We start from the raw sequence: 26,258 nt of genomic DNA, 5'->3' as shown, positions 1-26,258 counted from the left end.
TATACAGTCACATCACTGTCCGGCAGTTTGTTTATTTATTCATTAGACATTGGTGTACAATAGAGAAGAGGAACTGGACTATAGGTTTTGCAAGGAAAAAGTCCATATGAAAAAATCTCCGTTCCTTTTTGGGTAAATTGTTGCTTGCTCAGTGGGACAGGGGTGTAAAAGTGTATTTGATTTTGGAGTATTTTTTGAATATTTCTAACCACTATCATATAAAAATGTACTAACAAAAATGTATAAAGTCTGGAATATAATTTGATAAATACTAACTAAAAGTAAACCCGGTATCCTTCTTAACTTGAAAACCTCCGGAACAGTAAAACCTCGATTCAGTTTTGAAAGGATGATCAGATAAGATCATATATATTTCGAATGGTTATTGAGGTTTGAAAAAAACACTGCCAGCTAATTTGAAATAGACTTTAAGAGTGATACCTCATTGAAAAGATCATTTCTATCGCATTGAAGCTTTAAATCTTCTAAAAAATTTAAAAATAAAGATTTATTTTCGATTTGATACTTTCGTTTTCATCTTCATTTTCAAATTTTCAAAACATTCTCCAAATCTTACATCGATTCGCTTAAAAGTATCTTTCCAACGAGATATTACTTTTAATTATATCTTTTTTCACTCAGGAGCAATTTCAAATTTCGAAAAAAGTACAGAATAGCAATTTTTTTGCCACAAACTTTCAGTTGACCCTAAAACTGAACACGCTTCCGTTCCAGTCAAGTAGATAAGTTAATACCGTGTGAAGTTAATTTACGACTTAACCGGAATTTTTAATTGTAGACACGATTCTGTGACGTCAATCTCCAAGCGCAAAATTGTCAACAACCCCGTTAAATTTCGATTAAGAATTAAGAAAATTCTACCCATGCGAATTGAATTGGATCGATTAGGACGTAATTCAAAATAAAGACAAAATCACGCTGGAGATCTTTACGTTATCAAAATCCTGGTGTTTTCAAATTACGAGTAATGATTACAATTTTTATCTCCTCTCCTAATCAGCCCTTACAGAGACAAATTTATTTTGCCATCTTATATTTAAAGGGAGGTTCACGTCTGGTGATAATGGTGCCAAAAAGTCATTCAAAATCAACTCAGCTCATTAAATAGGAACTCGTTCTCTAGGGGAATGGGGACGCCAGTTTGCGAGGATTCCAAAGGGTCTCCAATATGCAATCTTTTGAGCACTAGCTCTTCTCTTTCAATGATTCGATAGGGAAGCCTCAAATGTATTGGTTGATCAAGTATCAACATTACTGTTCGTATCACATCCAAGACCAGTATCTGTTGGATCCACATCGTCTGATTCTGGATCGAAGACTTCATTATTTGTCGTAACAACAACACCATTACCGATATGGTCATTTGCGTCACTACCGCTGGCGTTGCTAGGGATGACAACGCTACCGTTAACGTTACCAGGGTCATTAGAGGTATCATTATTTGTGGTAATTACTATTTGTATGTCATTGTTATTAACCTCGTCAGCTTCGGAGATGGCTGAAAGATCATAGAACGTGTCAGTTTCTGAATCAGAGTCTGGCTGTTTATGGAAGTTCACTTGAGGTGGTGGAAATTTGTGAATTTTAAAAAGTAAAGAACGGAGGGCTCTCATTTCAAGTTTAACTTGTGTCATTTCATCCTCAATATGTTTTAAATGTGACATTGTTTCGGTGTGAGCCAACGTATTCTTTTCCATGATGTCTTGAACGTTGACAAATGGGTATCGAACGTTTTTGAAATGCTTAATGTAGTTGAACAGCTTGACTTTCAAAACAAAACGTATGGCTTCTTTATATTGATTATTGATGAGATTGCAAAGAGGTATGTCATCACCTGGCTGATAATTACTTTTCTTTCGACTATTTCGTACGCTCCTACGAAGTTTTTGAAACCGTTGTCCACGGCGACTTACATCACGATCTCCTTTTTTCTGAACATTTCCATCAGGTCTGGGAACATTCAAATTTTGTTTGAATTTCCCCATATTGAAGACTCCACCTTTCTTCTCTTTTCCTTTGTTAGGGCTATTTGTTTTCGAATCGAGGTTAGATTTGGTCGATCGTGGCGCATATTTCCCGTCTAAAACATCCTGCATGCCAGGTAAAAGCTTGAAATAAGTCAAATTAGCCTCCTCGTCCTTAGGAACTCTCGGGAAGAAGAAAAACCAAGTACCTTCTAGATGTTCTTGTTTAGATTTGACGGAATAATATCTCCAACATGTTTGAATAACCACAGCAGCCGGGTTACGAACTTTAATGAATCGTAATTGCTTCTTTTGTTTAGCGACTTGTAGAGCAAAGCCAGAGCCAAGAATACCGGCCGGTAAAGCGAAGAAAGCGCACCCTACCAACGCAAAAACGCCAGTCATTAGCTTTCCAGCCCACGTTTCCGGGCTAATATCGCCGTAGCCTACAGACGTAACAGTTATCATAGCCCAATATAATCCATTAGCCATATTGTCGATCGTACTGGTCTCTGCGCCCACTTTCTCGATGATATAGATCAAGTAGGTCCCACCAAACAAGATGATAAAGCCAACAAAATAACACGTGACTAGTTCCTTGCCGTGTTTGTAAACTACACGGCCCATAGTGCGTAGATCACCTCTTTGCCGATCCAAACGTAAAATACGAAAAATCTGTAGAAACCTCGTAATACGCAGTATGGTGAAGTATGCAGTCTGAACACTAAGAATAGCAGTAACAAGTGTTGATATGATAACAAACAAATCAATAGCCATGTAAAGAGTTTTCATGAAGCGAATTCTACCACATAAACCTTTGTATTTGCCAAGGTAGCTGCAAGACCAGAGACGTGCGATATATTCTACAGAGAACCATGATAATAGGGCTAGTTCGTAATATAAGATCAAGTTTTTCAGTGTAGTACTATCTTCGTACGTGTCAATAGTGGACAATATGCTGGTAACAATACTTCCCAAAATGAGAACTAGATTCATAAGATGGTACGATATTGCTATATTAGAGTTCGGACGCTCCAGAAAGACGTAGACTTTACGGCGTACGTGTAAATAACGTCCTTTACACGAATTGTCGACGGGTTCAGCGTCCATTAACGCCCGTTGTTGTTCAGCAAATAAGTTGGTTTTCAGTTTTGGGACAGCAGAGATATCCATTGACGCTCCAAACATCTTGGCTTTGAAATTTTGAAGTCTTCTTGTAATCTGTTTAAACGAGAAAAATTGGAGAATAGGCATTAAAAAAAAGCCCGTCTAATAACATTCTAAACCAACTTTTTCAATATTTCAGAGTACAGATCTGGTCGTATCTTTGAGTTCGAAAATGCGAGGGAGACGAAGATCTGTTATATCAATGTTATCAAAAGTGTCTTTTTCGTCGATTCAAATTTTGAATTTTTAATTCCTTAGAAAAACTGTCAAATTTGGCAGGTATTTTTGAATTCACATTTCCGAACGGCCTCCGTTTATCGCTATAACTTCCAACAAGCACAATGCATATTGGACCTACACTTTTTTTATAAGAGGAAACTACATAAGGCTTCGCTGGCCAAAACGTTAAGAACAATTTAAGAACATTTCAAGGCTTTGTGGACTCAAAAACACCTTATTTCTTAGGAAATGGACAAAAATATTCACAAAATGGTCAAAATAAGAACATGTTAAGAACATTTTAAGGCTAAAAACTCAAAAAGATAAGTACATCCGAAGGCTTCAAAAATTTTGGATGTTCTTATAAAAAACGTGTATTTGACCAGATTGGACCTACCTAATGATAAAATATAGAATGGAAATAGAAAAGGAAGTAAAATAAAAAAACGTATAGGGACTGAAAAAACAAAACAAATGGTCATCAAATTTCGACAAAAATACGAGAAATAGTTTATTCGCAATCTTGAGACTTACTTTTCAGGCAAGGGTAGGCAAAATCCAAACAAATATTTATAAAAGAAATGTTTGATATTTTGAGTTGCAATGATCCATTGTTTCAATTAGTTTGTTACAAACTATAACTACATAATAATTTTACAAACAAAAATTTTTGTTGCAACGGGCTACGGGAAAACATCAACTTCACACCTTTTGCGAATGTTTTTGTTTGAAAAAAAAACAAGATATAAAACGAAAAAATCCAAAAACGGCGATTTGTGGTATATTTCTGTCACTTCGGCCGGAAAAAAATTTTCCTCGAAAATCAGACTCGGTTATGTTTTAGGTAGGTATTGCTAATTTACATCTTTGTGCAAAAGTACGAATGATGAAATATCGAGAAAATGCCAAAAAAATGGTTTTTCCGGCCATAAATTTTTTTATTCTTCAACAAAGTCAGACTCCGTCACAATTTAAGTATTGCCGTTTCGCAACAGTGTGCAAAATCTCATGAATAAAATACAAAGTACAACTTCGAGAGATTCAAGAAAAACCGTTTTTCCGGCGATTCTCAGCTGTTCCGGCGATTTTTATAAAATTCCGGCTTCAAAAATCAGTTTTATTAACAATTGAATCATGCTTGATGGTGGGCATTGTTATCAATTATGTTTTTGAGTTAAAGAACAACGAAATATAAGGAAAAAAACAACGAAATAATAAGGAAAAAATCCAATGAAAATCTGCAAAAACGGCATTTTTTTTGTAAAAAAACCGGTTTTTCCGGCAAATCGGGTTCCCTCACATTTTGGGCATACCATTTTGCATTGTCCTCTTATAATATGAAGAAAATAAAAGAAATCCGATTTTATTTCGGTTGAAATAAAAGTTCATCTTTAACTTGACTGCTGTACAATTCGTTTATCAAAACAGCTATGTTGTAAGGTTTCATTGGAAAAGTTTTTTAATGCATTTCCCAGTATTATTTATCCATTCAAGTCAGATCTTAATCTAAATCAAACGGGATTTTAAAATGTCATTCTTTTTGATTGACAAAACTTAATAACTGTATGGTATATGGTAAGCAGGAGGCTTTGATTTATGTAGTGATTCGAAAAAGTTTTCTGATGTCATGGTCAAAAGGGAGACCTCCCCCAAATTAACACATACTGTATCCTTTACAGTATTTTAATAAGAGTTTTTAAGTATCGCAAGGCTCGAACTTGTAAAATTTGAATAATTTTCGAAGGGGCCGTCCACATAGTACGTACGCACTAAAATGTCGAAAATCGAATACCCCCTCCCCCCTGTACATAAGCGTACGCAAATGGCTATACCCCCATTGGTATATGGTAAGTACGTACTTTTTCATTCACCCCCCCCCCCCTTAGTTGAAGAAAATTTCGAATTCAAATCGTTTGGTGTGGACCTTTATTTCATACATGAAACTCAATGTTTATTAAGAAACCTTTTCTTTTCCTTGATGCGTATAAGAAGCGTAAAAGTCGACAAAAAGACAGCAAAAAGGGCTATGAAAAAAATTTCTCTGCGTACGTACATTTTCCTCTCCCCTCCCCCTGTACACAAGCATACGCTTTTGAGAAGACTATAATCTCATTTTGGTTAAAGAATTTGGTAATTGTGTTTTTTTTGCGCGTTAAAACAGTTGGTAAACCACGACTGTCAGTTATGCGGGTTATAGGGGTGTATAAATGGGGGGTTGGGACCCCTCGGCACACTATGAATCCCCCTTAAAACTAAACCCCAATACAAAGTATTTCTCCAAAAGTTCGACCCCTTAAATAGAGGTTCCACTATGTTCGTTCGTTTATTAAAAGAATCCTTGCTCCTCTCTTAAAAATTTTAAAAGAATCACTTGAGAATATTTTGGAGCTCAAAATTGAAATTGGATCACGAGACTTATCTGCTACTCAACTAATGCAGTGTAATTTTGGATGTTCTACCATTTTATAACTTTATTGAGCTATGAGGCAGCTACAGGCATCTATCGACATTTTAAGTCGATCGTTCGTTCGTTCAATGATCTACGAATCCCCTAATCTTCAAAATGACCCCTCATTAGTTCGTATCCACCAAAGTGTTTCCCATGAAAATCGAGTGTAAAAGAATAGAAAATTACAAAACGTAACAGGATTTTCTGGCAAACTTTATAAAACTGAATTCATTTTTTTTTTTGAATTTTGAATCTTATCTTTCATACTTTGTGAAGCCGACCACAAAATCTGCCCATAAATTCTTTAAATCCCATCCTTCAAAAACCAATGTGAAAATCTCCAACCAAGAATAGTTGTTTTCTTGATCTAATTGAATACTCATTCAGATTTTATAAGAGGGCCAACTGTGCTGAAAAACAAAAATCTCCTGTCTTCCTGTTACCTTGCTTGATCATTTTTTGGGATGTTAAACCAGTTAAACTCGCCACGTCACTAAAAGTTACTAAAAGCCAATGTGGGTGTATAATCTAGGGTACACCTACTTGAGCTGAAGTGAAGATTTATGAATCATAGACCATGTGCTTGATATTTCTCAAGGTTTTTTTACCAGTAACAGTCTGAAACTTTGTGGAAATGAATTATTTCAAAGTTTTCTTCCAGGTAGAGGACATAATCAAGATTTAGAAAATAAAATAGATAAGATTTTGTTTCAAAGTTACCACGTTTTTCTTTTTATTTGCTCCTGGCAACGCTCGTTAATAAACAAACCCACTGCAAACCTTGATAAGATTTCCTTACATTATGTATATCTCTCTTTTGAGACTAAATGTAAAAAGATGGTCAGGCTCCCAGATAATTCCGAAGCGAAGTGCTTTAACCATGCTCTCTTTCCCTTTTCTTCGCCACCGAATCAGACGCAGACCTTCCACTTGCATCAGACTCATAACTCAAAGAAAAATGAAGAGAAAAATGAGAATAAGGTATTACCAGAAATTGAAAATAATATAACGATAAAGTCTTCCGCGATATTCTTTAAACCAAGACAGCAATTTTGAAGAGATATTTTCGCGAAGACTCTTTGACTTTTTCTTCCTTGTTGTCTTCTCCATTTTAATTTTTGAGATTGTTTTTGTGAATTATTTTTCTATTTTTATCATTTCGAACATTCGAATCATAAAAAGATTCGAAAAGAAGTCGTTGCAGTGCTTCGCAGTAAACGCTAAAAAAGTAGACGAGCGAGCGCAGAGCGAGGGGACGGAACGGATAGCACAAAACCCGTGCATTTCTCAAGCTTTTTTACTACGTTACTGGTTACTGATGGACGCAAGAGAATACCCTGGTGTTGGCAGACACGAGGTGAGATTTTCTCTAACGCGAGCTCAAACCAATATGTCAGTGAAAAATCTAACATTAACATACAAAGATGAAAAGCAATTCAATTGTTTCAAATCCAGGGACAAATGAAATCTCTGACAATTTGCTGTTAGTGTTACGCAGGCAGCACACGGAACGAGGACCACGCAAAAGGCAACACTGATACCCATGTTTTGAAAATACCCATTTAAAATCAGAAAGCAGCGTGTACTTTCAATTGATTCAATTGATAACGAGTCTTATGGTGAGCGGTGTTCTAAAAACATTTTTCTTGTTTATCGAGAGAAACTCTTTGAGGCTCCAGTAGTATATAATCAACAATCAAACATCTAAAATATTCCCAATCATGGCACAACCCAAAAACATTTCATACACAAACTTATTTCTATCTTTAAAAGCTCCTGCTGCAATGTGTCCAGCGTCAATATGAAGGATAAAATAGTCTTACCACAAATAAAAAATTCTTATCAAAAACGCAAATCCTCCTTCAGCGTAATCACGGCACCTGACCCTGAGAATGTAGGTGAAATTTGTATCAGACCTGAGAGATGTAGATTTGCATTTAAAAAAATATTGAATGTTTTAAACCAAATTTTGAACTCCCAAAATCCTTTCCCTGGGGTTAGTTTCATTACTTTTGATAGATAGGCTAATTTTTTGGGTCCTTGAAGTTGACTCCCATTTTCGTTATAACCCCCAGAATGTAGGTTTGGTTTTATGGCTTTAAATCTAGTAATAGTAAAATGTTGATATTTTTTCGATTGAATTAATTACAACACGAAATTTTAGAAATATTTTATGCCAAAACAATATTCTAAAGAGCTTTTGTTATTCTGAAAATTAGATTTTTTCGCTTTTTAACCCCCAGAATGTAGGTGAAAAGATTCGGTTGCTGAGAGCAAAATTTCAGTATTCATCGGGAATTTTTGTTCTCTAAGTGAAATTCATATTTTAGAAATATACTCTGACAAAAAATTAACAAAGATATTAATTTTATCTTGCTACAAATGATGAAAAGTAAAATAAAGGACGAAAAGAAGAGACAAGAAAGTTGTTTTTATTTTGTAGGTTGAAGATTCTGTGTTAAAATATGTGAATAATGTAACAACTATGGCTGGCCGCATGTAGCAAAATTCAATACTTTTTTATTTTTATTCAATATCCATATTTATATTCAATTTTCTATATTCATGTTCAATTTTCTATATTTCCATTCAATAATTATTGCCAATAAAAAAAATATTGCCAATAAAAAAATATTGCCAATAAAAAAAATTATTGCCAATAAAAAAGATATTGCCAATAAAAAAAATATTGTCAATAAAAAAATATTGCCAATAAAAAAATTATTGCCAATAATTTTTTTCTCATTCAATAAGTTTTTAGCAAACGTTGAATGTATTTTGTCTCTTCAAAAAAATCACGTGACAACATTTCAACATTTTTTACACCGGTCACGTGATATAATTCGTGATTCTTTCGCACGAAAAATAAACATGTGAGTTTCTTGCAAAGCAAAACTTGAGAAAAGGACTGAAGGAGGTTGGCTGGTTGGCTGTCGGGCTGTTGGTAAACTTGCTTGATAACCTTCTGTAATGCAATTTAACAGTTTAGATTGGGTACTTTTTTTGACCCTCCAGGGGTAAGTATCTGTCTCCCCCAGTGCAGTAGGTAATGCTGTTCAGACAGCCAGCACCATTACAGTGATGATAAAATGATGAAGTGCCCCAGGGTTATGAGGTAGTGAAATCAACCTCAATGTGTGCACCAAATGACGACGGATTGAATCTGGCGGTTTCATTCTTTTCCAGTAGCACATATTTCAAATTAATAGTCGATTTTACCTTCAATCCGTCGGTTGTGTGAAAACCATGCGGACCGAGCAATGAAATGAGGTAGAAAATTCGCTTTGGCGCATTGGGCTTTTCCAGAAAAAATCCGTTCATGGGGGGTGGAGGATATATTATTTTTTTCATGAATTACCCCTGGACATTTTGATTTTTAACCCCATGGACACGGGTTATACCCCTGGACAAACATCAAATCAACCCCGTGGACACCAAAAAATTACCCCTGGACATTGGAATTTACCCCCTGGACATTGCAATTTTTTGGTATTTTTTCAATACCCCTGGACAATTCATCCTCCACCCCCCATGAACGGATTTTTTCTGGAAGAGCCCATTTTATTACGCTTTATCTAGCGCGCTGTGTGCTTTTCAATCATTGTTGTATGGCTGAGGTTCCAAGTAAACAATCACGAATTCCTTAAGTGATCACGTCATATATCTATTGTGGAGACCTTCATTCAACCTTTACTGAAAACTTATTGAATGAGAAAATTTCTTCGCAATAATTTTTTACGGCCAATACTTTTTTATTGGCAATATTTTTTTCATTGGCAATACTTTTTTTTTATTGGCAATACTTTTTTATTGGCAATATTTTTTTATTGGCAATACTGTTTTTATTGGCAATATCTTTTTTTATTGGCAATATTTGTTTTATTGGCAAATATTTTTTTTATTGGCAAATACTTTTTTATTGACAATAGTTATTGAATGAAAATATGAAATAATTGAATATGAATATTGAAAATTGAATATAAATATAGAAAATTGAACATGAATATCGAAAATTGAATATAAATATGGATATTGAATAAAAATAAAAAAGTATTGAATTTTGCTACATGCGGCCAGCCATAAACAACACCCCTGTCTCACAGCCCCGGTGGAACTTTTCCCACATCGGGTCAAAAATTTTTTATTAAATTCCCAATGGGGGTAGAAATTCTAATTGTATGTCAACTAACCCCAAAAAGTAGGTCAAACATTTTCGTTAAAATATCTAACTTAGAACATTAAATATTGAAATGGACTATTTCCCACATTTCCTTAGTTCATTAGGAATAAGAAAATACCCTATCATCATAACTTAATTCCAATAGATTTCGATTTAGAGAGGATTTATTTTAAAAATGTCTCAATTTGAGTAGTATCCAATCAACTTCGATTCAGATTTTCGCCTGAAAAAATCAATTCAAGTTAGAATTCTATATCTAGATATAATCAGTAATATGTAACAGTATGCTCTGAAACAAGCTTTTATGAAGTTGAACTATCGTTAGGGCTACCATGCTAAAAAATGAGAAACCTACATTCTCGGGGTTTACTACATTCTCGGGGTCAGGTGCTGTATGGAAGAAAATAAACGCACAGTACATCAATCTCATACCCAGATCTCAATATTATACATATTTGGTGAGTTGTTTTGTGATTGATGGTGAACCAGCTATCCAAATTATAAAATGGTTGTCAACGGAAAAAACTAATGTAATTAGTAAAAAAGAGTAAAAAAGATATTAAAAATAAAAATTTCACAACTGCTTTGGTTACTTTAATTGTAGAAATTTTAGCGAGACTAATTTTAGCGTATATTAGCGAGCCAGGAAAATCTTTATTTTTTTTTGGATTTATTTTAGCGAATCACGATTTCAAAAAATTTCGCGTGGATAAATTTTAGCGAATACTCATATTACATAATTGACCGAATTCGTTTTGTAGCATTTCTTTGCACTGAAACCCTTCCTTTTGATAAAAATGTATCAAGGCAGTATAACCAGAAATTTCGCGCGGATAAATTTTAGCGATCTGTCGATTCGGCGTGTTTTATCGAGATTTATTTAGCGAAAATAGGGAAAACTCGCTAAAACGCTAAAATTGGTCTCGCTAAAATTTCTACGATTAAAGTAAACATATGTGAGATATCTTGACAGAAAAAGACAGGTCAATACGTCACTTTCAACCAATCAGCTGTTGGCTCAGAGGAAGACATTGCAGTGAACAAGGTTTTCTGGTCCCTTTCGGTAAAAAGCCCTTGACAAGCAAGCCTCCGTTGTTCGAACGAATTCCTGATCGATCCGTACGTGTTCCCAGTACTTTTACCTCTTTGCTTTTACCAATCACGATCAACATTGAAAAACAATCATGGCTCATTATTTAATTCTATTGAGTAAAAAATATACTATGAACTACTAAAAAGATGTAAGATCTTCATATGCAGACTAGTGTTTTGAATCTAACATGATCATGGCCAAGCCATCATGGCATTTGATCACTAGTTGTCAGAAGCCCTTTTGGCTAAGTTTCAGAGAGGACTAAAGATACTGTCACAAGATAACCTGTTACGTATAGGAGGGGCGCCCGTCACATTAAATATACGCGTGACTTCCTCAATGTCATCAAAGCCTTAGCTTTAAGCTTAGCTTATTTAGTTAGCTTTAACAATCCCCTCTTAATTAAACAAAGGTTTGCAGATTTTTAAAACCAGTACCATTCGCCTTATGAGTATGGATGGCGTGACTAGTTTTAAAACTTACGTACACATGTTTTTCAAATCGATTCAGCAAAGATGTTCGATGATACCACAATGAAACACCCAAGATGTACCTTAAGGAAAGGAATTTTGGCGGAAAATTAAATTCCCAGATGGTCGAAAAAGTGTTTACAGGGAATTTAATTTGGCGGATGAGATATTTTTGGCAAAAAAACGCCATTCATTAGTTAAGAAAAAACACGGCCTGAAATAGCACACATCTGGGGAATAAATACAATAACTTAAATTTGGTGGGAACTTAATTTGGCGGATTTTGACCAAACCCGCCAAATTTCCTTTTCGGCTAAATTTCTTCCATTACAGTAATAAAAAGAAAGATCTCTTGTCCTAATAGTTAAGAATTTATGAGAGACACAGCATACTCATGAAAAATAGCATATCTCTCTTCACTGGAATTAGTAGGGGGAATTTTGTTCGATTTTTTGGAATCGCTTGACTGTTTTGTTAGAAGCACTTGTTATACATTTTTGGAAAGCTTAGGGGTAGGGGAATCGAAATTACTACGTTTCCAATTTTTTTTCGGACACTTTGGTGTGATTTTCGGACAAATATGACGGTCTCAGGCAAAAATCATAGGGTTAAAAATTAATGAAAATTCTAGCTCGAGAAAATGGAGACCTGTTGTATATTTTTGGAAAGCTCTCAAAAAATTAAGATTAGAGATATATTGCAAGTATAGGTGATTTCTGTACCTAACTCGAGATATTAACCCTTGAAAACCGTGTTTATCAGCCAGAAACAGCTATTTTGTCCAGTTTTTGCGCTTTCGGAAGCTCAATATCTCGAGTTAGGTACTGAAATCACCTATACTTGCAATATATCTCTAATCTTAATTTTTTGAGAGCTTTCCAAAAGTATACAACAGGTCTCCGTTTTCTCGAGCTAAAATTTTCATTAATTTTTAACCCTATGATTTTGCCTGAGACCGTCATATTTGTCCGAAAATCACACCAAAGTGTCCGAAAAAAAATTGGAAACATAGTAATTTTGATTCCCCTACCCCTTAGCTTTCCAAAAATGTATAACAAGTGCTTCTAACAAAACAGTCGAGCGATTTTACAAAATGCCCTCTAAAGCCTTGGAAAAATGAAAATCACCAAAACTATAACCGTCGTTCGAATTTAACAAATTAAAATGCTGTTCAACAGAAAACATACTTTTCAGCTACCATTTTACTCACAAACCAAAGTTTGATGAGAATTCTTTAAAATTAATCAAAGAAACCATTCGAATTTCAAATATGTTTAAACGAAGCTGGTAGCATCAACAGATTCAAAAAATAGAACAAGAAATATTTTTAGCTTCGAGATAAAAGGCCCATGAAACTTTACGATTTGATAATTGGGGAAAAAGATGTTTTCCGACCAATAGGGGGCTTTAGGGCCATCAGCACAAAAAAGAGAACGAAATTTTAATGGAAATTTCTCTTACAGCACACAATGAATGTTTTTTAGTACCTAATGAACATGCAAATCATATGGAGTTTATTCAATAATCAATTTGTAGGAAGTAAAAAGGTTTACTAAAGATTTCCGAAGGCTAAGAAGCCAATCTTCAACCTTTCCCAAGCAAGAGAAAGTGACGCCTCAAGATTAGGCTTTGTTTTATTTCATTCCATGGATTTATTCTAGAGATGAATGCTACTTTCAATCCAGCGTTTGTATGATTGCTACTTTCAATCCAGCGTTTGTATGATTGCTACTTTCAATCCAGCGTTTGTATGAAACCTAGTTTAGGTACCATCGTTTTAGGTAGAAAGTAACTAACTTCGAATCCTTCTTTAGGAGATTAGCTAAATCTCATTGCATAGATTAAGCAAAGACACACAAAGAGATTAGGGTAGTAAGGTCTAAAGTAAAATTTTACGTCCATGTGAAAAAAGCTTTACGGAAAATCGTTCGTAAGGCTGTCTTTTGGGAATTTCCCCGACATTATGTAGAGTTTTTGTTGATTAAGAGGGTCTTACGTGACTTTTCCTTCCGTTCAAAACTTTTTGAACGTAAGCAAACTCTACAGAAGGCCTTAAAACACTACTTAAGCTTAGGGAAATTCCCCACCCTTCAAGGTCGTAAGTAAAATTTTACGTACATGTGAAAAAAGCTTAAAGGAAGAAATTTTGGCGGATTTGGCCAAAAGCTGCATAATTTTCTATTTTCCGCTGTCCGCCAAATTAAATTCTCGCCAAATTTAATTTATATAACGTACAGCCAAATTTCGTCTTATTTTAGGCTCCGAAATTGGGTTTTCAACGATTTTGCTATTGTTTTTTACCCTAAATATCCTGCAACCCCCAAATTAAATTCCCGTCAAATTAAATTTTCTCGGCCATCCGCAAAATTAAATTCCCGCCAAAATTTCTTCCTTTAATTTAATAAAGAAAACTCACCAGAATTTGAATTGAAATACCAGTCTTGGACATCCCTTTGGAGAAGTTATCTTCAACATAACTCGACAAATCGAGAAAAAAATCTTTGTAAAGGGAACTTCTAAGTACAAGAAAATAGAAATTGGTACAGAAGCCGGAATGTCATCATTTTTCAAATTTTTCAATTGCGGTTATGAAGAACATGGTCCTTTTGGGGAAAACAATTAAAATCCTCTCAAAGTCAACTCAATTTTTAATTCCTTATGGTGGAAATCCTATTTGCGTGACAAGGGATCTACTTTTCGCACACCCTCAACCTCGGACCTCAAATTAAGACAAAGTTTTTGAGATTTTGAAATTCACTTTATCAATCTACTTGTTAAGTAAGTCAACGAAAAAGAACTCAAAGTCAATAATTAGATCTATCATGTCATATTTTCTGACGATTTTAAAATTATCATTTTTCAAGGAATTCACTTATCAAATCATCGCACCGCTAGAAAAACCAAACCACACTGAGCTCAAATTCAGTATTTCTCCAATTTTACATTTAACCTTTTCCAACTTTCCATAATAGCCAAATTTCCATGGAAACTCGTGCCCATACTCCAAATATTGAAATTACACTCCCAAAGACAAAGGACAAAGAATGCAAAGAATGTAATCACAAAATTACTTCAATTACTTCACAAGCTTTGTTTCGATAAAAATTAAACACCAGTTTTAATTTGTTATCCCAGGTATTCACTGAAGTACGAATGGTAAATTTCAGCCATAATGGAAGTTTCCAGGTTCAACAACAATTAAGGAAAAGGGCAAGGCTTGTATTCGAGTCACTTTTTGAGTATTTTTTATACAAACTATGGCTGTGATAAAAACTAAATTATATTCGAAAAAATTCTTGAAAAATAAAATAAAATTATTTTTTAAAATTCATGAAACAGAGTGTACAAAACGATTCAAATCAAGCTAACCAAACTACATCACATAACCATACGCGTGTGACGATAAATATTTTGAACAATTCTTCAACAGGGTTCAAGGGTATAGACTTGGATAATTGTTCATTCATTCGTTGTTTCTATGTAATATTCAACTGCACCAGTGATGAGATCTCCGATTGTTTGTCAAACTTATTCTGTTAATAGTTCTTTCCATTAGGTAGAGCGACATATTGCATCCGCTTGAAATCTGGTAACCCCATATTGAATATTAATTTGAACTTGAAGGATATTTGGTTATCCAAGACTGTAATAATTTGGATTGTGGAAATACACCAATAATTAACGAATGGTTATTATTTCAATTATTTCTCGAGTCCATTATTCATCTCTTGATGCGCTTCACCCAAAGCATCTGTAGTCATCTCCATTCATTGCCAGACACCAAATAACAAAAGGATATTCTACCGTTCGATTCTGGTTACTTCAACTTTTAAACGTGCGTGCAAAATAAAAACTGACAATACTTCCTAGAAAACCTGGGCATGACACTAAGTAAGTAAGGTGTGGGATACACGAGCATTCCGATCTTGATGTGTTTCACATGCGTGCGAACAATACCGTGCATGGAATATCGCAATGCAAACAAAGATAAATGAACGATAAGGGAGGAATAGCAAGAAAAATCTACACAAACTTAAGCATGCAGAAACAAAGCACAAACCAAACAGAAAATATATCACATTCTCACAAATAATACCTGTGCTGTGTAGTGCGCATTTGAAGGCTTTTAAAATACTTTCTATGCTACCTATCTCTAGTAATCACCATTTCACCAAGAACCCTCAACGCTTCTTTATATTCAGAGTCTTTCAAAAAAGCAATGTCTTTCGTCGCTTGGTCAACGTATTTCCGCGCCAACATGAATGTTTCTGAAACACCATCACTCTGAAAAAAACAATTGTTATTGAAATTTGAAATTTGATTTCTCAATCAATCAATACCATAATTAAGCCGAACAGATTTGCTCAAAAAAGTTTGTAACACACCAAAACACAAAAGGTTCGGCAATTATAAGGCGTGTCAATTCGTCAAGAACCTACGGACATAATAAATTAAGAAGGTCATAGAAGTTCATCAAATCCAGGAAAATCCCCTCGCATGACCTTTTCCACCTCAAAATATTTGATGAATTTTTTTTGATAAATAAGAAGATTAGGGGTTAAGGTTAATCTTGGATCAAAGATTGGAACTGTCGACCTGGACAGCTTATTCCATTTGATAATCGAGAAAATAGTTAACTGTGTGACAATAACAAAATAAGACGTACGCATATAACTAATTAATAGGAACCTGTTAAGTGGGTATACGACGAAAAGTTCCCTGTATAGTAAGGGACCATTTCTTAGCCCCAATGACAACAATTTGGTTCATTTGGGAGAAGAGTGCATCCTGAGACTTTCTTGAGAGAGGGTACGCGATCCGATAAGAATGATAATATTTTGAGATATTTGGATTTCTAATTTTTAAACTCCTCTACTCTTTCTATAAAGCTAAGAGATGATCAAATTTATTTTCAGGCCCAAATTTTTTCAGAGGTGTTAATACCATGAAGTATGGTATTTTGTGCAGTCTCAAATATTACAAAGAACATTGTAGATCATCTTGAGAAAATGTTTATCATACCTCATGGACCATTTCAAAAGCTTGTTGCACATCACCTTCATGTTTGAACCTTCGTCCAATTAATCCATGCAGGTCTGGATACTATGGAGAATGATAAAGAAAACTTTGTTATACAAAATATGTGGAAAAATGTAGATGTGTGTTGTTAGAATCTACCTCTTAAGAGTGAATGAGGTATTTTTGTTACTGCGTGGTTATCGCAAAATATTGTTATAAATAGCGACAAATCTGTTTTACTTTTTTCATCACGCAACAGACGATCAATTATGGTACGTGGAATACTCATTAATAATACCTTTTCAGCAGCGAATAGTATAGGTGCAGTTGCCAACCCAAGAGAAAGATCGGCTCCGGCTGGTTTACCAAGAACGTCTGATGTTGAAACGAAATCTAATGCGTCATCTACAAGCTAAAATAGGGAGGTTTTTTATTGAAGCTTTATTTTTCACTTACTCAAACTATCTAGCTAAAGATTTCTGAGCGATAGACAGACAGATAACAGCGACAGACTAAGTTTTTTAGGAAGTGAATTCAAGTGAATAATATTAATAGATGTGCCATGCTTAGTGCCTTTTCCGTAGGGCATTTCCATCCTGTCCTCTTTTCGTCTCAGTTTGAACAACAAACAATTCTGTGGTTAGAGATGCTGGCTAGTCAGGGTGAAGTACACGGTGCTACCAACAAGGAGGAAAATCATATGCTGCTCTATCACCCCAGTTTCCGGAGTTAAGATAGTTAGACAAAAATCTTGATTTTTTACAAATAGGGCTTACCTGAAAGGCGATGCCAATGTTCCTACCATAATTATACATAGCATCTTGTATTTGGTCATCACTGCCGCCCAACAAAGCAATCTATGAGATGGACAAATTAAATGACAACATTTTAAGAAAAGAAAACATCGCAATGAAATTTGCTCTTACCAAGGTCTCTAACAAATGCCAACGAAGGAGGAGTGAGTGAGACTTCAACAAAGCCATTTACACACAATAACCTAGTATTTGTAAGAAAGCGACCGTAGTGCAGTGGTAGAGCATCCGACTACTGTTCGCAAGGTTGTGGGTTCAACCCCCAGCCGGGTCATACCAAAAATTCCGAAAATGGTACTTGATGCCTCTCTGCTTGATGCTCAGCAATTAAGAGAAGGATCAAGGTTAAGTGGAGCAATAAAGGGAGAAAGAGTGGCGCCCTCCACTACTTTCGGGTAGATAGCTATCGAAAGAGGAGCCTTCAGTTGCAGACTTACTTTACTTACTTTTGTTAGCAGGAAGTTCAGGTATTGTCAAATTGATCAAAATGAGGGTACTTACTGATTGGCAACTATAGGCAATGAGGGAAGCAGTTTTACGATATGTCTTGAGTAAATAGTGATTGAAACGTTCATTTAAATTGTCTTTTGTAAACAGTTGCATCAGTTCGCCTGTAATGTAAAAAGCACTAGCAATGTACTAAATGTAGTAATGTATGTCTTCAAAACATAAATTTTTCAAGACTTTTAGTGTTTATTACATACCAAAGAAGAAAAATTATTTTGTTATTGTATTTTGGTAAAAACGAAAAAACATCATTTCTGTATGTTTCACTAATATATATAATATATATATACTATATATAATAAGAAGTTTCAAAACTCATCACCTCATATTGTGAACCCCTTCATTTAAGGAGGGTTTACCTTTTCATGAATGTGTATTTCACTAATATAATAAGAAGTTTCAAAACTCATCACCTCATTATTGTGAGCCCCCTTTCTTAAGGAGGGTTTACCTTTTCATGAATGTGTATTTCACTAATATAATAAGAAGTTTCAAAACTCATCACCTCATTATTGTGAGCCCCCCTTTCTTAAGGAGGGTTTACCTTTTCATGAATGTGTATTTGTACTAGTAATCGTATGGTTTGGAGTGCAATTAACGATTAATCACGAGTAACAAAGGAGAAAATAGTAATTTGCACGAGTCCGAAGGACAAGTGCAAATTACGGTATTTTCTCCTTTGTTACGAGTGATTAATCGTTAATTGCACGACAAAACATACGATTCCGAGGTAATCGTCAGTAAATAATCATTAGTAAATCATAGTTTTGAAAAAGAATCTTTTTCTAACTTTTATATTTTTGTAAACATTCGAAAACCTCCTTTTTTTCTTTTGTTTAAAAAGAAAACATTGCAGTGTAATTTTTCTTTCTTTTCAATTAAAAGAAGCTATTGTAACGTAAAATTTCTTTGTTCTTTTTTTATATTGAAGAAAAAAAATGTCTTTGTTTTTATTATATAATAAAAAAAAGTCTCTGGAGAGAAAAGAATAAGGGGACAAAAGTGTCCCCCCGCCGAAGAGTGCAAAAAGTGGTAATAGTGCAATTAACGATTAATTGCACTCCTCTAAACCAATCAGATTTGAGTAATTTTGCACGGCTGACGATTACAATAATAATAAGGTTTCAATGAATGGGCCACAAGTTATTACCTTTCACAAGGTCATTGATAATGTAAGAGAACAGCTCAACAGCTTTTGTATTCCCAAGTTGCGCCAACAGGATGGAAGACCTGGAAAGTATGAAGTCGCCAGCCAAGATGGCTTCTTTTTGTGAAAAGGCATGGTTTACACTAGGCTTGTTTCGTCTCTCAGTAGCTTCATCAATGACGTCATCGTGCAAAAGGCTTGCTGTGTGGATCATCTCAGCGATCATTGCAACACGCTTTTGACCGACTGTCAATTCCCTGAAAAAGAGAAGGATGTTATTATTTGATGTTAAACTCCAAAATGTTTAGTTAAAATAAGAATATAATTTGGTAGAGTACCTTACAGGGGAAGAATAAGTCAGCGAAAATAACAAAATGTCACGTAAATTGACAAAGTTTTCAATCATGTATAAAATTTACATTACAAATGCCAATCAACCTTTGAAAATAAGCGGCTGAGAGAATCAAAAATATTTCAAACAACAGTGAGCTTACCCATTTTGTTTCAGGTGTATGTTACATGCATGACCAGCCAACATTACTGCCATCGGTCGAAATAATTTTCCTTTTCCATCAAAATAATATTGTGCTGCTCCTTTTAATACAGGTACTTGCGTTTCCAATTCCTGTGTTGAAAAGGAAAATCTAATACCTTTATAACAAAATCATTTTCAAAAGACAAGCTCAGAGTCAAGGTGAAAGTGCTTTATATCACTAGTAAAGCAGGGCTGCAAATAAATATTTTTGGTCACTCGAACATTGTGTCCGACCGAAATCAAATCTAGTCGGCCAAACTCAAAATCCTCTCGGTCATCCAGTCGTCATAATTTTTCAACTAGCACTCTTAAAAGTAACGAAGAAAGCGATTTGATAAACGTGATCTTAGAAACACTTCTAAAAGTAACAGAGAAAGCGATTCGATAAAAGAGAACTTAAGAAACACTCTTAAAAGTTACGAAGAGGCATTTGTAAAATAATAGAGAATAGAGTTTAAGAGGCAGGGATGTACAGAAGATTTGCTCTCAAATCAAGTTAACGGTTTTATTCATCTTTTCATTCGGACATCATGGTCGAGACAAAAGGTTTTCAGTCGGTCAAATGGCCGTTTCAGTCGGACATTGACCAATAACCGGCGCTTATTTGCAGCACTGTAAAGGTAGTCCACAGCTCAACGAACCATTTCTTGTAGTCCACAGTAATACTGACGATTTCCAATATGGATATAAAAAAGCAAAGATATTTTGCCAACATATTCCCCGATGAAAAGGATAGTTAATCTTTTATACATAGGCCAGGCAAGCTAAGTCAGAAATCAAAATTGCTTAATGTAGATCTTTAATCTCATGCAAACGCTGAACGAAGTCTAAACCAGGCTCTTTTAGCTCAAAATCATCTTTTAAAATAACATTCCAAAAACGAAAAACCATGGCTATTAATATACAGATTTTTTTCCCTGGTGAGTAAATGAATTCAAAACGGAAGAAAAAGCTTTACATTGCATATATCTTGGTGAAGAGAGGTTATACCATTCTTTGTCAGTTCAGCTGGACTTGCCGCCCTATAATGATAAAAATCCTACATAAGTTGAAAATGAACCGTATTTTTCATTCCAGTTTGGCTACTTATCTTTAATAGAACTCTTTAGTGCGCATAACATGCATCTCTACTTCTTCGACCTCTTTTGTATTAGAGAAAGTGCAATCGAATTCACTTTGAGCTGAGACTTGCCCTGTATTTTAAAAATCTAGTGTTTACAGGACGGGGGTTCAATCTGTGAGGCAGCTTTCTGCATCAAAAAAATAACAGTTGAAAATATCGAATTTAGCGCTGTACTCACTAAGATAAAAATCTTTAGAAAATTGCGTTTTTCTAAGAGAAGTGCGACCAATGGAAGTAAAACAAGATTTGATTGGCTGTGTTTTCAAACATAGCCCAAAACATGCTATTAATTTCGCCATCGGTAGATAAAGAAGAAATCATAGCATGGATCTCAAAGCTTGTCCCGCGACTACGATGTTTAATTATCATATCAATCAGTATGAATTTTCAGAGTTTTTCAGATTTTCTATATTATATACTCTTCATGCTCGGAGCCATGATTTGATTGATATAACATCTAACCTACCCACATATTGGATTCATGCCTAAGACACTCCTTCTTTTTATTTGGCTTAATTTTGACTGATTCTGAGGACCATAAGGTACAATTCCAGCCTCAAATTTCATAAAAGGCTATGAAGTACTGATTTTAAGCCCTTTTAAGGAGCTGTGTAGATATTAAACTATAAAGAAATAAAAGAAAAAAGTTTACATCGATTTCTTGTCAACTTTTTTGGATCCATTGCTTGAAGAAAGAGTTCGTTCATGTTGATAGAGAATATTTACAATTCTTTTGAATCTCAATCTCCTACATCCGCATCCCAAAGATATTTTATACATTTTCTAAAAAAGAACAAGTGATAATTCAATGGATCTAAAAATTAAACTCAAAATCGGAATAATAATTGAATCAATCACAAGTAATGCCGGTCAGTAACTTAGTTATTCGCCTTGTGCTTAAACTGAAATTCAAATTTAAATACCCAAAGAATGTTTTCCTATTTTGGCCTGAAGATGACCCGAAAATAGAGAGGGCTTGAAAGTAGTCTAGTAATCACTAAAAATGAAAGACGTGATTTTTAGACAACCTGGTAATCTCAGTTGCTAAACACAATACCATTTCAACTAATAATTATAACAAGCCGGAAAAACATTATGTAATGACTCCACACCATAGCCTAATAGTAGATCAGTTCAATGCGTTTAAATTTTTATGTCACTGTGTTCCATCATAGTATAAGAAAGCCGCGGCTGGAATGATAACATCTGAATTTCTGTTGTTCTATCTCTGTCGTATTTGATGATTATTTGTTGATCAAGAAATCAGTAATGTAGCATCTTTAATGGTAAATTTTATTGGTTTGTCGTTAATACTTACTTCTCAGTACGTTTTAAACATTAATGATATACTCTTGATAATATACTTGCATTATAAAGTCATTGCAAAGAAAAATCAACACTAAGAAATTTAAACACGCACAAAATGGCTGGGCTGAAAGAACTCAAAAATTAACGAGGTGCTTCGAAATGCCTTCGGAATATTTCAGTGAAATCTTTTTAGAAATCAATGAAAAAGTAAATCAAGATAATACTGTGAAAATTTCAAGCCAGCACCTTCAAAATTTATCATTTAAACTGACAGGAAAGTTGTCATCTTGAATATAGTTCTTATAATTTCAATTTTAGCGAAAAACTATTGTTTCCACAAAATACCCCTAAAATATGTCCAAAATTAGTTCAAGTGTTCTATTGGGTACAGATTCAAAGATATCTAGCAACAAAAAACTTTTTGTGAAGGAAAATAAGAGAACAAAATCAAAAACTATCTACCAATAACAAACTGATCATCTTGATGTTCTTATAAAGCTCGGAGACAGAGATGGAACATCAATTAGCTGAAAAGACAATGCGGTACTTATTCCAGCTGCGGCTTTCTTATACTATGGTTCCATCACTGGTGTTTAGTTTGGAACAAACAATTGATTGATTGCAAGTTGTGGTTCTTTAAAGTTTGTAAATATGAATGACAGCTTTCATGAGCTAAATCTTGATACCAATTTCAACTTTCCCCAACTTGCCCTCCTCAAAACAAAAATAAAGAAGAAGAAACTAACAGCACCATCAAGCACGGCCATTTGGTTCGGAAATGCAAACTACTAATGTCTAAACTTTTCAAGATATCTCCAGAGCTAACAAACTTTTTGAAATTTTGTTAAAAAGTTCAGACTCTTAAATAGTTTTACTAAGTTCTGTGAAGAAATAATAACCATTAGTGAAGAAATCATAATCATTAATGAATTACTTGTTCTTCTATTTTTAAGATTGAAAAATTTGTGGAAAAAACAAACCTTGAGAACAAAAAATGCTTTTTTTAAACAATTTCTTCTAACGAAAAATAAATAACTTTTATAGACTCACCTTTACCCAAACATTAAGAAGCTTCTACTAATTGAAGTCAATTAGAAAAGATAAGAGAAAACTTTAAATCCAACCAAGATTTACCACCTTTCATCTAAAGCAAAAAGGTATATTTTCTTGCTGCGATTATTTTTTGGATTAATTTCTGTTCCAGTTCAAATGGTATTTCATCCAATCAGATCGCTATAAAACACAGGATTTGAACAAAGCGTCAGCCTGGGTTTAGGTCCCAGGCAAAAATTAAGTCAAACATTCTAAGGATTACCATTTTGAATAACTGTGTAAAAAACTAGAAAAATCTTACAAAGTGATTTCACAGAAAGTCCAAATAACCCCATTTTTGCGCACTTTTTGGCCTGTTTGGCCCAAAATTGCCCAACAAATTAATTTTGCGAAATCTCGCTCCATCAGATTTTAAACATTACCATTTTAAATCATTGTCAAAAAAAAATCAGAAAAATAAAAAGGAAAGTGGCGAGAAATGCACATTTTCCCTAAAAATGACAAAGGGGAATTTCCACAAATAAGAATAATCAAATTTTATGGCCAAAAAAAATTTTCAAGAAAAACTGATTCAGCCACTTTTTAAAAAACCTTGCCCTCTATCCCTCTTTCTAAAGTAGTGAGTCAATTTCCCAGTACTGCAATAGTCGTCAGGCACTCGGCCGTAGCGCTGGAATTTTCTGATCTTAAGAGTTTTAACGTGTCGGAAGAAACTTTCTACATCAAGTGCCAATTGACTGGCAAGCCCGAGAAAGGCTAGTCACGAGACTCCATACTTACATATTTCTCATCCTAGACGTGTGACATGCGTATGGTTTTCACACAAACGATAGATTGAAAAATATGCCGCGTGAATGAAAAAAAAAGAAAGTGCTAGATTTAATCCATCATTCTAAATGCAGCGCAAATCTTAAGGCTTCATATTTTCTTTCTTTGATTGAGAAAGGTTGAAGATTAATCTCTAGCCTCTTCGGGGCTTTAAATAAACCATTAAGTTTAAAGCCCGAAGGGCTAGCTGGGGCTAGAGTAGAATCTCTAACCTTTCTCAGGCAAGAAAAAGTGAAGCCTTAAAAAATGCGCCGTATTTTCATAGCTTCAGCCAGGTTTCTAGCTCCCCCCAACAAAGTAAGGTCCCCCCAATAATTTAGCTCCCCCCAAACAATTGCCTTGTGCTATGTCCCCTAACACTTGGGGAAAAAACAAAAACATTGTTCTCCCGCCCCTGTAGAGAAGTCAATAAAAAATATATGCGAGTACAGTACTGATAAATGAAAACTCAATTTTACTTGTATTAATATTTATGTTTACAAATCTTTTGCTTTTTATATTTGATTTAATAGTAAGATAAGAGATCTTTTGAAATTAGCTGAACAGCCCCCAGAGTCTCAGTCAGATCATCTAGCCCCCCCGCCAACAATCTAGTTCCCCCCACATATTTTGGTAATTTTAGCCCCTAGACTCTTTAAAGGCCAAAATATTTCTTAGCCCCCCCCAAAAGTAAGGGGGGGCTGATGCTATGATTTTTGACGACAGATTGAATCTAGCAATTCCTTTGTTTACGATTGATATTTTTTTTCGAAATTTAGCGGCAAATTTTAGTTTCAATCTGTCATTTGTGCAAAAACCAGGCGAGCCGCTCAAGGCCGCTTAACTTTGGTTGGAATTACTGGCTTCAAATCCTACCAAGGAGATTCGATTGTAGCCCTTCGGGCTTATACTTCATTGTTTTAAACTCGATGTGAGTACCAGATAAAGGCATTACTTGGGATGCAGAACTGGATATGATTTTTGAATCTATCAGAAAAAATAATCGAAGTAATTGAATGTCATCGAATGTCATCGATTAGTAATCGAAGTAATCTAATGAATCTTTTTAAAATTGATAAAATCGAACGGTTATGGAAGTAATCGAAGGGTCATCAAACATTCATCGAACGGTAATCGAAGAAGATGCAGATATTCTGAGGCTGGTGAGTCTTCGATTATTTCAGAATTTCAGTGTAATCGATAAGTCATCATTCGATGACGTTTGATTATATTTAAATATTATCGATGACAATCAAACGTTCGGAACATTCGATTAGTATCGTTTGGTTTAAAATGAATGTCGAGTTACGCAAAATGAGTTAAAATTTCCGAGTTGTTCATATCAAGAGTCAGTTACATCAATGGGCCATCCCAGAAAATTTTTGTTACCCCCGTCAGACGACGTGCAATTTCTCTTTTCCAGCAGTGGTGGTCAGAAATTCCGATGAAAATCCATGTACTTTTGCAAAATGCATCAGAAATTCCACTCTTTTTTGCCTTTTTTAATTCAATTGCCTTGGAAATTCATACATTTTCTTCTCTCACCTTGGAAATTTCAAATTTTGGTGAAAACTTTTGACCTTGGAAATCCTGTGTTGTCCGCCCCCCTGTTACAGACAAATTCTGGAATGGCCCAATATGCCAAAAACATTTTGTTCAACCACCTTCACTTCAAGATAGGCCACCATAGAATGAACTTCCTTTTATAGGATGAACCATATTCATGTGGCTTTCAGCCTTGCACTCCATCACAGAGCCTATTTGAGATATTTTACTAACTAGCCCAGAGAAAAATTTTAAACCTTTATTATTTGAATGCATATACCTTTTTAAAGTCTATTCACGATAAGTGTGCACTCTTTTTCTTTTACCTACCGGGTGCGCCACAAAAAAGTTTCTCTCTTTAAAACTAATTTTCTCGAAATCTAGAAGTTTTAAACGAACCATTCCTATTTCATTAGAAAGAAGAAAGATAAACTTAAATTTTGATGGGTCATTTATTAAATTAGATTCACCCAGATTCACCAGATCAAAAGTTATGCTCAATTGAATGAAAAAGTTATTTTCAGAAAGTGCTTGAAAACGTTGAAAATCGAGCTATCAAATTTCCATTTTAAAATTGGCAATCGCCATAGCCTTTACATGATTATAAGAGCATTTTTCCGTAACTAAACACTTAAATTTTGAAACTGAAGGGTCGAAAGGGTTTAAAATCTTCATTAGAATCATTTTAATTTACTTTTACCGAAATTTTCCTCAGACCTTTGGTTCTAGACTGGATAAAGTCGATGTAGGGCTGGGTGTACCTCAAAACCCATATCTGATGTATTTTATGAATTTTTGCCAGATTTCTTTGCCTTTTTCGACAAATTTTCTTCCATTTG

The 26,258-nt window shown here is 34.6% G+C and overlaps 2 protein-coding genes across 4 annotated transcripts in view; both read right to left on the bottom strand.

Annotated features, from left to right (window-relative positions):
- Nucleotides 1-692: 692 nt before the first annotated feature.
- LOC136808570 (potassium voltage-gated channel subfamily KQT member 2-like) lies at nt 693-15,735 on the bottom strand. Of its 2 annotated transcripts, none has more exons than XM_067065099.1 (2): nt 15,660-15,735; nt 693-3,206 (listed from the first exon to the last, which is right to left on the bottom strand). In XM_067065099.1, the coding sequence occupies exon 2, from the start codon at nt 3,171-3,173 to the stop codon at nt 1,260-1,262; it is 1,914 nt and encodes a 637-aa protein (XP_066921200.1). In that variant the 5' UTR covers nt 3,174-3,206; nt 15,660-15,735; the 3' UTR covers nt 693-1,259. The 2 variants fall into 2 exon arrangements, with proteins under 2 accessions (XP_066921200.1, XP_066921199.1); XM_067065098.1 differs by lacking the exon at nt 15,660-15,735 and adding an exon at nt 6,809-7,060.
- LOC136808574 (all trans-polyprenyl-diphosphate synthase PDSS1-like) overlaps nt 14,857-26,258 on the bottom strand; it is a 176,056-nt gene continuing 164,654 nt past the window's right edge. For both annotated transcript variants that reach the window (XM_067065104.1, XM_067065103.1), the window contains 9 exons: nt 21,359-21,489; nt 20,542-20,605; nt 19,543-19,673; nt 19,052-19,305; nt 17,896-18,005; nt 17,359-17,439; nt 16,881-16,994; nt 16,586-16,666; nt 14,857-15,847 (listed from right to left, as the gene is read on the bottom strand). In XM_067065104.1, the coding sequence (XP_066921205.1) occupies nt 15,707-15,847; nt 16,586-16,666; nt 16,881-16,994; nt 17,359-17,439; nt 17,896-18,005; nt 19,052-19,305; nt 19,543-19,673; nt 20,542-20,605; nt 21,359-21,486 (1,104 nt within the window). In that variant the 5' untranslated portion in view covers nt 21,487-21,489 and the 3' untranslated portion in view covers nt 14,857-15,706. The remainder of the gene's footprint in view (nt 15,848-16,585; nt 16,667-16,880; nt 16,995-17,358; nt 17,440-17,895; nt 18,006-19,051; nt 19,306-19,542; nt 19,674-20,541; nt 20,606-21,358; nt 21,490-26,258) is intronic.

The sequence above is a fragment of the Clytia hemisphaerica genome, unplaced genomic scaffold (assembly GCF_902728285.1).
Source record: "Clytia hemisphaerica strain Z4C2 unplaced genomic scaffold, Clytia hemisphaerica genome assembly, whole genome shotgun sequence".
Taxonomy (NCBI): Eukaryota; Metazoa; Cnidaria; class Hydrozoa; order Leptothecata; family Clytiidae; genus Clytia; species Clytia hemisphaerica.
This window is presented reverse-complemented; position numbering and strand designations above follow the sequence as displayed.